Source organism: Tachysurus fulvidraco, chromosome 12 (genome assembly GCF_022655615.1).
Source record: "Tachysurus fulvidraco isolate hzauxx_2018 chromosome 12, HZAU_PFXX_2.0, whole genome shotgun sequence".
In the NCBI taxonomy this organism is placed as follows: Eukaryota; Metazoa; Chordata; class Actinopteri; order Siluriformes; family Bagridae; genus Tachysurus; species Tachysurus fulvidraco.
In genome coordinates, this window is record NC_062529.1 from 24,614,604 (window position 1) to 24,626,583 (window position 11,980).

At 41.3% G+C, this 11,980-nt stretch overlaps 1 protein-coding gene across 1 annotated transcript; it reads left to right on the top strand.

Moving 5' to 3' along the window:
* Positions 1–2,256: 2,256 nt before the first annotated feature.
* On the top strand, positions 2,257–10,768 carry LOC113641458 (kelch repeat and BTB domain-containing protein 11). The gene is made up of 2 exons (XM_027144146.2): positions 2,257–2,692; positions 6,019–10,768. Exon 2 carries the CDS (start codon positions 6,280–6,282, stop codon positions 8,308–8,310), a length of 2,031 nt encoding a protein of 676 aa, XP_026999947.2. The 5' UTR covers positions 2,257–2,692; positions 6,019–6,279; the 3' UTR covers positions 8,311–10,768.
* The last annotated feature ends 1,212 nt before the right edge of the window (positions 10,769–11,980 follow it).

Sequence of the window (11,980 nt, forward strand, 5' to 3'; positions counted from 1 at the left end):
GTCACCAAGGCTGATTATGGTCATTTACCAACTACTCTGAAGGATCCTGGACCAGACTGGAACCATTTTCTTGCAGCACTGTATTCAGTACAGACAGGAAGCTAGTTTTGTCTGATCCTAGGGATTATTTGCTGAACAGCTCTGTATTGTGTAATGTAAGTACATATTGAGCTGTCTTTGAGGAACGCCTCACCTACAGGCTGTCTGCTACTGCTTCTTGTGCTGGAAATGTGGAAGGCCAAAGGGGCCAAAAGACGATAGATAGATAGATAGATAGATAGATAGATAGATAGATAGATAGATAGATAGATAGATAGATAGATAGATAGATAGATAGATAGATAGATAGATAGATAGTAAAGGTACATACAGTAGCTGTTCAGCATGTACCATACATGCAAATAGTAGAAACTTTACAAAAGAAACAAGTGCACATAAATATATAAATATATCTACATCAAATGAATAAAGCCATGAATGATAGAATGTTATATATATATATATATATATATATATATATATATATATATATATATATAGAGAGAGAGAGAGAGAGAGAGAGAGAGAGAGAGAGAAACTAGGGAAAGCAGATGAATGGAGCAGAATTGCAGACGTTGAAGTGTTAGTGAGGGCCCATCAGGGTCCAGCAGTGTAATGTAGAGGTCAGTAAGTTTATGGTTGTGGTACAAAACTGGCCCTGAAACTGCTGGAAATCAAACTTTCCAACATAAAAGTACAGGTCACTAAATAAAGTTACTCCATTAAACATCATTAGGACACGACTAATGAGAAACATTGTTCCCTATGTTTGTTTGAGGTTTTTTCCACTTGACCTCAATATGTAATTTCTGAAAAGTTCAAAACTCTGCTGACTGGAGCGTTTTACAGACACTTCCTGTACGCTTCTATGTAAAAAAAAAAATGAACAGACAAACAGAAAACCTCAAAACATCCAATTACCCCATTTATTAATTATTAATTTATGAAATAACACAGTGTTATTTCACTATCAGAATGGTTTATTGTCCAAGTAAGTTTTACACACTCAAGGAATTTGGTACTGTCAAAAGCACAGACAAAAATAACGACAAAAAAAATAAATAAATAATGAAATAAAGGCCACAATATACAGAGTATGATACAAGCTACCAATGTACGATCTACAGTGCACATTAAGCTAAAAATAAAATGACGGTTAGTTTTTGTTTTTGCAAACAGTTAGCATCATTAAAACAGGTGTCATCTTTCTTATCTTAATCTTATGGTTTTGTTTGTCTTGTTGTGGGATAAACCTGTATATATATATATATATATGTCACAACCGGAAGCGGAAGGAGACAGACCCGTATGCAGGATAGCTTCAAATGAAAGGGGTTTAATAAATGATAAAGACAACGACATAAAGACGATAACAAAAGCAATACAAAGGAAGACACTTAACAAAGACTAGACATGACGAGGGGTAAACGTAACTAATGATTCCGCGCTGCACTCGGCAACGAGGCTCACTTAAATATAAAAAGACATGATGAAACAATAAGGAACAGGTGTGAAGACAGGGAGGGGCAGACGAAGGCGGGGCAGACACGTGACGAAGAAGATAAACAAAAACAGCACGTGGCCAAAAGTCCGGGTTGAGTCCTGACAATATATATATATATATATATATATATATATATATATATATAGAGAGAGAGAGAGAGAGAGAGAGAGAGAGACTAGGGAAAGCAATGAATGGAGCAGAATTGCAGACGTTGAAGTGTTAGTGAGGGCCCATCAGGGTCCAGCAGTGTAATGTAGAGGTCAGTAAGTTTATGGTTGTGGTACAAAACTGGCCCTGAAACTGCTGGAAATCAAACTTTCCAACATAAAAGTGCAGGTCACTAAATAAAGTTACTCCATTAAACATCATTAGGACACGTTCCCTATGTTTGTTTGAGGTTTTTTCCACTTGACCTCAATATGTAATTTCTGAAAAGTTCAGAACTCTGCTGACTGGAGCGTTTTACAGACACTTCCTGTACGCTTCTATGTAAAAAAAAAAAAAAAAAAAAAAAAAAAATGAACAGACAAACAGCAAACCTCAAAACATACAATTACCCCATTTATTAATTATTAATTTATGAAATAACACCGTTTATTAACCTGTCCTAAAACACTGGGTGAATTTTAAGACGTTGTGATCCTCTTTGACGTCCATAGATTTTTTTTAAGCATTTTTGCCCCTTGTGGCTTTCCACACGGAGTGTCACAGGCGCTACTGTAGTGTTGGATCAGATTTGTGTGTTGGATTTAATTTGGTGTGTAGGGTTAACACAGAAAGGGGTGCGGTTACATCCACAACTCCCCTTATAGCGTACAGAGCAACAAAAATACGTGCTGTTGTATCTCAGACACACAGCACAGGATGAGATATATACAGCCTGTGTGTGTGTGAGTGTGTGTGAGTGTGTGTGTGTGTGTGTGTGAGTGTGTGTGCGGCTGAGAGATAGAGCAGGAGAACAGAGACATTGTAGTGTGGAGCAGTTTACACTGGTGAAGATGTAACAGGTAACAGGAGCAATGACACGCGCGTCTGATCGGTGACTGATGCTGGAGGAGAGAATACATCGTAACCAAGCAACCGTTTCACCTGGACACGGGGTCTCACCTGCAGCTCGGGGGTCTAGAAGCAGGAACTGCGCTTTAACACGTAAGTGCTTATTGATATTGTGCTGAAAAACACGACGTGTTTCTGCTCTGAAGCCTGATTTAATTCTGCGGTTCGACTGATGACATTCAGCTGAAATCTGCACTAAATCTTTGGTCTAGGAGTCATTTTAATGCTCGGTTCTCTCTCTCTCTCTCTCTCTCTCTCTCTCTCTCTCTCTCTCTCTCTCTCTCTCTCTCTCTCTCTCTCACACACACACACACACACACACACACACACACACACACACCGCGCGCTTTCTCTCTCTCTCTCTCTCTCTCTCTCTCTCTCTCTCTCTCACACACACACACACACACACACAGACACACACACGCACTCTCTCCCCCCCCACACACACGCACACACACACTCCTTTTCTCACTCCGTCTTTTTTCATATCTTCCTTTATTTTTTTTCGCTTCAATGACACCGTGATTATGCAAACTGCGCATGCTCCGAAAACATTTCAAGAGGAAACGACTGTCGTTAATAATAGAGTCGGCTCTTTGAACCGAATCTTTTATGTGAACAATGGGAGCCGACTCGATGTCATTTTTTATTTTTCACCGAAACGTTACACCGAACACTAAACTGAACACTACACTGTACACTAAACTGAACACTACACTGTACACTAAACTGAACACTACACTGTACACTACACTGTACACTACACCGAACACTAAACTGAACACTAAACTGAACACTAAACTGAACACTACACTGTACACTACACTGTACACTACACCGAACACTAAACTGAACACTACACTGTACACTAAACTGAACACTACACTGTACACTACACTGTACACTACACCGTACACTACACCGAACACTAAACTGAACACTACACTGTACACTACACCGTACACTACACCGAACACTAAACTGAACACTACACTGTACACTACACTGTACACTACACCGAACACTAAACTGAACACTACACTGTACACTACACCGAACACTACACTGAACACTACACTGTACACTACACCGAACACTACACTGTACACTAAACTGTACACTACACCGAACACTAAACTGAACACTAAACTGAACACTACACTGTACACTACACTGTACACTACACCGAACACTACACTACACTACACTGTACACTACACCGAACACTAAACTGAACACTACACTGTACACTAAACTGAACACTACACTGTACACTACACCGAACACTAAACTGAACACTACACTGTACACTACACCGAACACTAAACTGAACACTACACTGTACACTAAACTGAACACTACACTGTACACTACACTGTACACTACACCGAACACTAAACTGAACACTACACTGTACACTAAACTGAACACTACACTGTACACTACACTGTACACTACACTGTACACTAAACTGAACACTACACTGTACACTACACTGTACACTACACTGTACACTACACCGAACACTAAACTGAACACTACACTGTACACTACACTGTACACTAAACTGAACACTACACTGTACACTACACTGTACACTACACCGAACACTAAACTGAACACTACACTGTACACTACACTGTACACTACACTGTACACTACACCGAACACTAAACTGTACACTACACTGTACACTAAACTGAACACTACACTGTACACTACACTGTACACTAAACTGAACACTACACTGTACACTAAACTGAACACTACACTGTACACTACACTGTACACTACACTGTACACTAAACTGAACACTACACTGTACACTACACTGTACACTACACTGTACACTACACTGAACACTAAACTGTACACTACACCTTACACTACACCGAACACTAAACTGTACACTATACTGAACACTACTCCGTACACTACACTGAACACTACTCCGTACACTAAACTGAACACTACACTGTACACTAAACTGAACACTACACTGTACACTAAACTGAACACTACACTGTACACTACACTGTACACTACACTGAACACTAAACTGTACACTACACTGTACACTACACCTTACACTACACCGAACACTAAACTGTACACTATACTGAACACTACTCCGTACACTACACTGAACACTACTCCGTACACTAAACTGAACACTACACTGTACACTACACCTTACACTACACCGAACACTAAACTGTACACTACACTGAACACTACTCCGTACACTACACTGTACACTACACTGTACACTACACTGTACACTACACCTTACACTACACCTTACACTACACTGTACACTACACCTTACACTACACTGAACACTACACTGAACACTACACCTTACACTACATCTTACACTACACCGAACACTAAACTGAACACTACACCTTACACTACACCTTACACTACACTGTACACTACACTGTACACTACACTGAACACTACACTGAACACTACACCTTACACTACACCTTACACTACACTGTACACTATACTGTACACTACACCTTACACTACACCTTACACTACACCTTACACTACACTGTACACTACACTGTACACTATACTGTACACTACACCTTACACTACACCTTACACTACACCTTACACTACACTGTACACTACACCTTACACTACACCTTACACTACACTGTACACTACACCTTACACTACACTGAACACTACACTGTACACTACACCTTACACTACACCTTACACTACACCTTACACTACACTGTACACTACACCTTACACTACACCTTACACTACACTGTACACTACACTGTACACTACACTGAACACTACACTGAACACTACACCTTACACTACACCTTACACTACACCTTACACTACACTGTACACTACACTGTACACTACACTTTTAGAGGTTTAATGAACCGTTACCACTTTGCATGAAACGTAAAAATCTAAATAATATCATTTAAATCATCTAAATTATAATGAATATATTTTGAATTTTGAATAAAAAACAATGTAATGCAAAGTATGATGCTATTTTGAGCTTTAGTTTGTTTTTGCTGAACATCACATTTAAACACTCTTTGTCTTAAAGGCCCCTATTAATGAGTCGAGTCGAGTCGAGTCGAGTGCACTGACTCATTGAAAAGAGCCAAATAACAGGGCTCCACTCTGTTCACACTTTCTATATGAAATGGTCTCCAACTCTAGGACATAATTTAATTATGTAAAATGCTTAAACAATCAAGACAATCATGAATCAATGAAGACAAAATAATCAGTTTTTTTGCGTACTGAGAATGTCGAGCAATGGCATTTTCTCCTTGAGGTTTTGGGGTTGCAAACCCATCACATTTTAATGTGACGGTGAAAAACAAAATAAAATGTATGAAATAACTGCACTTTTTGTCTCGATGCAGGTTTGAAGCCAGACGGTCTACTCAGAAGAAAGGATATAGGGGTGACGCAGAGGACTTTCTTTCACTTTTTATTGACAAGCTGGAAATGGCTCTGTCAATTAGGATCTGTCAAGAGATGCTGCCTCTGAAAAACATACAGCTCAAGTCAAGCAATTAAAGGGAGTCAGTCAGCAAAGGATGATCGTTGCTAAATTCTGACACGTCGTTAGTTTTTCTGTTTGTTTTTTTACTTTTGTCCTTCGTCATTTTTCACTTACAAAAATGAATAACATGTTCACCATAAAAGCAGATGTCATATTTCACGCAGCGGCTCACGAGGACTCGGAGAAGTCCATCATTACCAAAGGGACTGAAGAGGTTATTTCAAGAGAAGTTAGTGCTTGTGTTTCCGAGACAGGAATACTGCAAAGATCCTGGGATAATATGCAATCTGGAAGTGTAGCAGAGACTGGAAATCTGGGAAAGCGCTGCTCGGGTTCAGGAGACTGTCTGCAAGATGGAAACTCCAGTGACAGCGGGTTTCAGGATCACGTTCAACCAGCGGATGCTAGCGTTAAGACGCAGAGCGAGTCATCGAGCAAAAATGGAGTAAACGAGAAGGCGAACGGAGCCACGGCTGAGAGATCTTTACTTGGCCTGAGGTCGGAAACCAGAGGGGAAATGGCTAAATCTTATGTTTATGAGAGCGAAATCATGAGGAGTCCAAGCGTCGTCAGTAACGTGTCCTCTCTTTCACAGGACTCTTTTTCTGACTCAAAGGAAAGCAGATCGATGGAACAATCACTGGGAAATTTATGTTTATTACAAGGAGCTGCACATGGACACTTTACAAACGAGTCTGTACATGACATAAAACACAGCGATAACGGGGTAAAAAATTCTGTCTCTCTTCGAGAGAAGCCTGATTTAGTTATTGAAGTAGGCAGGCAGAAGGTCCAAGTACATAAATCTGTTCTAGCTGAAAAAAGTGACTATTTTAAAGCCAGGCTTTCTCGAGACATTCTGAAAGTGAAAGGCGTTAGCTACAAAACACTGTCTGTCCTGATAGATTATGTTTATACCTCCAACATTAATGTGAACAAGGATAACATCGTCGATGTTGTCACCGGTGCGAAGATCTTACAGATCCCCTGTGCAGTGCAGGCAGCAATCGATGCCATGTCTGCGCAGCTCACGACGCAGAACTGCTACGAGATTCTAACCATCGCTAAAAAGCAGCGACTAAGTGAACTGAAGGAGACGGCGTATCGTTTCATAAGTGACAACTTTCTGCAGGTTTTGAAAGATCCCGCTGTTTACGGGCGTCTCACGGGCTCTGAGCGCGACTTAGTTTTGAGAAATCGCATGGAGGGACGCAAGTGTCTGATGGTGGCTGAGATCAATGACGTTTTTGAGAGAGTGGGCAGCAGACCCCCTAGCAGGGGCAACAGCCGGCCACAGAGCCCTCTCTCCGTCACCTCCTTTGAGGACAACCACATGATCTACTACTACAACGAGAATACCAAGGATTGGCACACTTTGACCATAATGCCCGAGGATATTAATACCAAAGGCTGTGGCATATGTTGCTTGTATAACTACCTGTTTGTTGCAGGTGGCATCCGAGGATATGGGGAGAAAGGCAAGGCGTCAGACAAAGTTTTCTGCTACAATCCTGTAACAGACCGCTGGAGCGAGATAAGGCCTATGAACCAAGCAAGGTCACAGCTCAAATTAGTGTCCATGGATGGCTTTTTGTATGCCATTGGTGGGGAATGTCTCTTTACCGTGGAGAAGTATGACCCTCGTATGGACCGTTGGACCACTGTGGCTCCGCTGCCCAAAGGAGCATTTGCAGTTGCCCATGAGGCTACCACCTGCAATGGAGAGCTGTACGTATCGGGAGGAACTCTCTTCTACCGCCTCTTGAAGTATGACCCCAAGAGGGATGAGTGGCAAGAATGTCCATACAACAACAGCAGGAAGAAATCCACTGACATGGTTGCTCTGAAGAGCTTCATCTACAGGTTTGATGTCAACCGCGAACAAGGCATCAACGTGTTTAAGTACAACACCATAGTCAAGATGTGGCACGACTGTGCTTCCTATCAGCAAGGGAGCCCGCTACCGTTCAGGTGTGCCGTGATTGGAAACTGCATCTACTGTGTCAACAAGACTCAGACTCTGCAGTTTATCGTGGAGGAAGAAGGTGCTCGATTTGAAGAAGAACCTCTGAAAGCTCCCACGGAGGCTAAAGGAGTGTTATTCCCATTCGTTCTGACCTTGCCAGATAGAAGTGATCGAAATGTGTGAGTAGGGAGTCTTCAGGGAGCAAAGCATGAGTAGAAATGTGTAAGAAGCATGGTCAATGAAAAGAAAGCTTTATTTCTTGCTCAGTTAAACTGCTTGTAACAGGAATGTTTCTCTTTGCATGGTGGATGAACATCCAACAGACTCCTTAAAAGGACAACACTTTACTTTTAATATCGTGGCACAGTGGCATTACTTATATATATATGTGTATATAAAACCTGGATGCATTTGTTTTGTGCACCTTTCCACATGGAATGTTGGACAGAAACGATCTGGGAGCAACAAAATCAGATTTAAAAACCAATTGCCACAAAAAAAAGCACAACAAAAAATGAACTCCAAATAAAATCTAAAGCAGAAGTAGAATTAAGATCATTAAACTGGAGGTAGACATGATTTAAGAATAAATGAAATAATTCCTTTCATTTAAAGAAGAGACTATAGCACAGAAAAATTTAAATATAAGGACAGTATTTAGTTAACACGAACCTTTGAGCACACGCCTCTGATTTGAAGCGAAGCCGTCGGACAAGGAAAGGTTACGCTAACAAAACTTGGCTGTACGCCGTTTAAGAGCACAAAGCACTCAACTGTTCTCTTTCTTTGGAGGCAATCGGTAAGGATACAGGATTAACGCGTGAGGAACGTCTGATCGTATGCATCTTTTCTAACAAGGGCTTTACAAACAGCAGGTGAACTAGGAATCAAGCCAGTGATTTGAATTGCAGACAAACTTAGCTAGGAGAATATTTTGCCTTTCCATCGGCGGTTCATGTGTCCTTTAGTTCAGCGGCTATTAAAGAGGCTTCTGGGGATTCTAGGAATCTGGGAAGCGTAGCCTAGGGGGCTATAGCACAATTATTTTATTACAGTGTTGGAAATCACAATCTACCATTATCAGTGCTAGAATATTTATTACTGTGTTCTGAAAGTTATTAGCTAGTTTGACTGACCGCACGAATTGAACAGGTTTGAGTTCTAAACAAATTGCTTTTGTCCACTAGACATAGATTTACGTTGATGTTGTTTGGCAGATGCCTTTATCCAGAGCGACATTAGTTTATTTTATAAAAATGAGCAGTTAAGGGTCTTCTTCAAGGGCCAATCAGTGTCATTGTGGTGGTTCTCCAATCCCTTAACCAAGCCCTTAACATGATGGTTCTCCAGTCCCTTAACCAATCCCTTAACATGGTGGTTCTCCAATTCCTTAACCAATCCCTTAACATGGTGGTTCTCCAATCCCTTAACCAATCCCTTAACCAATCCCTTAACATGGTGGTTCTCCAGTCCCTTAACCAATCCCTTAACCTGGTGGTTCTCCAATCCCTTAACCAATCCCTTAACATGATGGTTCTCCAGTCCCTTAACCAATCCCTTAACCTGGTGGTTCTCCAATCCCTTAACATGATGGTTCTCCAGTCCCTTAACCAATCCCTTAACCTGGTGGTTCTCCAATTCCTTAACCAATCCCTTAACATGGTGGTTCTCCAATCCCTTAACCAATCCCTTAACCAATCCCTTAACATGGTGGTTCTCCAATCCCTTAACCAATCCCTTAACATGATGGTTCTCCAGTCCCTTAACCAATCCCTTAACCTGGTGGTTCTCCAATCCCTTAACATGGTGGTTCTCCAGTCCCTTAACCAATCCCTAAACCTGGTGGTTCTCCAGTCCCTTAACCAGTCCCTTAACCAATCCCTTAACATGGTGGTTCTCCAATCCATTAACCATTGAGCTACCACTTGATGTCTTATCAACTTGATGGTCCTGATGGTTCAATGTCCAGATACATAAAGCTTCAAATAACTAGTCAGAATGTTTTTGTACACATTTAAATAATGTGGAATATTTGACTTTGTTTCATAAAATCAATCTGTGCTGATGAGGTTTATGAAATTTAGGTTACAGTTAAAACAGTCAGATACAGAACTGAAGCACTGCCGATGACGAGCAGGCCGAGCGTCTCGGTTTGAATCTGAAGCACAATTTTGCTGATTAGATCTCTGTGTATGAGAGAAACATGACACTTTGTGAAACTGTTTCTGGATCCGTACAAGCAAAAATATTTTGCACTTTCTGATGACTTTTTTCCAGTTTGCAATAAGATGCTAGAGCTAGTTGGAAGATTAATGGTGTGTGTGTGTGTGTGTGTGTGTGTGTGTGTGTGTGTGTGTGTGTGTGTGTGTGTGTGTGTTGCTATCACAGAAGTAAAAGCAAACTAATCTCAATCCAAATCTGCTGCTGCTGCATTTCTGAGAAATTTCTGAACATTATTCGTCTCGTAACTCTCAGTAAAGCCGGAAAAGGAAATTTGACGCTACATCCGTCAGCACATCATAATCGATTCTTTTTCAAAAGTTGTGACCGGTTCAAGTTGAAATAGAGCCTTATAACTCAGTCGCTGCTCTTTTCTCGATGTGTGTTTATGATTATTCTAAATAAAAAAGTATTGTTCAAACCTGCCGTGTTCTACATCGTTCCTCACGACGATCCTAAATACGAGCCAGCAGATTGAACGGGAAATGGGACTGCCGAGAAATGGACGACTTCCTGATTTGTTTCACTCAGTTGATCCTCGCTATTCAAGAACACATTAGAAGTGATCGGTTTTTTCTTGTTGGGTTTTTTTTACACCTGGTCACTTCCTGCGTTTTCTGTGATCTGATATCTACCCGATGGTAAAAAGACCAGGTCTAAATGCCCTCCGAACGGTTTGGAGACGGATATAAACCCGATGGTACAAACCCCTTCAGGAGGTGGTCTGGGACGCGTTTCAGATGAAACTGGACAGGTGTAAATGAATGTGGTTGTTCAAGCCACATACGTCAGCGCTATACTCCTCTCAAACGGAAGTACGTCACTCGCAGGTGATCTTTCACCCAGGCGTCTCGTCGGGTCTTAAAACGCGCTGCTGCCGCCAGCGAAAATGCAGCAAACAGTAAATGCTGTTTTTTGTAGCAACCTCATACACCAAAGCATGTTCATTTTCAATTACCCCGGAAATGAGGTAAAATAGGGGTTTCCTCCCCCGGTCCAAAGACATGCATGGTACTGTAGGTTGATTGGCATCTCTGGAAAATTGTCTGTAGTGTGTGAGTGAATGAGAGTGTGTGTGTGCCCTGTGATGGGTTGGCACTCCGTCCAGGGTGTATCCTGCCTCGATGCCCGATGACGCCTGAGATAGGCACAGGCTCCCCGTGACCCGAGAAGTTCGGATAAGTGGTAGAAAATGAATGAATGAATGAATGAATGAGGTAAAATATATTAGCATTTTGGGCGGGAGTAGAAAGATCAGATCGATATCCGATTCGCCGAGACGCGTTTATGTGGCCTGATGTAAATGGAACAGTTTTAACAAATCAGACAGCTATCGGATCAGAGACAACACACAGGAAGTGACCGGGTGTAAAAAGGCCCATAGTTGTACTGGCATGTATCGTTTTCAAACTGTAACACGTAACTTTACCAGTGTTTAAACAGAACAAATTGATCGATACACTGGATTTTGCCTATTTAGTGAAAGATAGAAAGATAGGATAAGATTAAATGTATTAGGATTTTATATATATATATATATACACAGCATTCAGAAGACACTCTTATCCAGAGTGATTTACAACTGAGCGACCAGACCTGGGGTTCGAACCCATGACCTTCCGATCAATAGCCC

Bases quoted from the DNA above. Each gene is read 5' to 3' on its own strand.
- LOC113641458 (XM_027144146.2), top strand. From the start codon at position 6,280: ATGAATAACATGTTCACCATAAAAGCAGATGTCATATTTCACGCAGCG.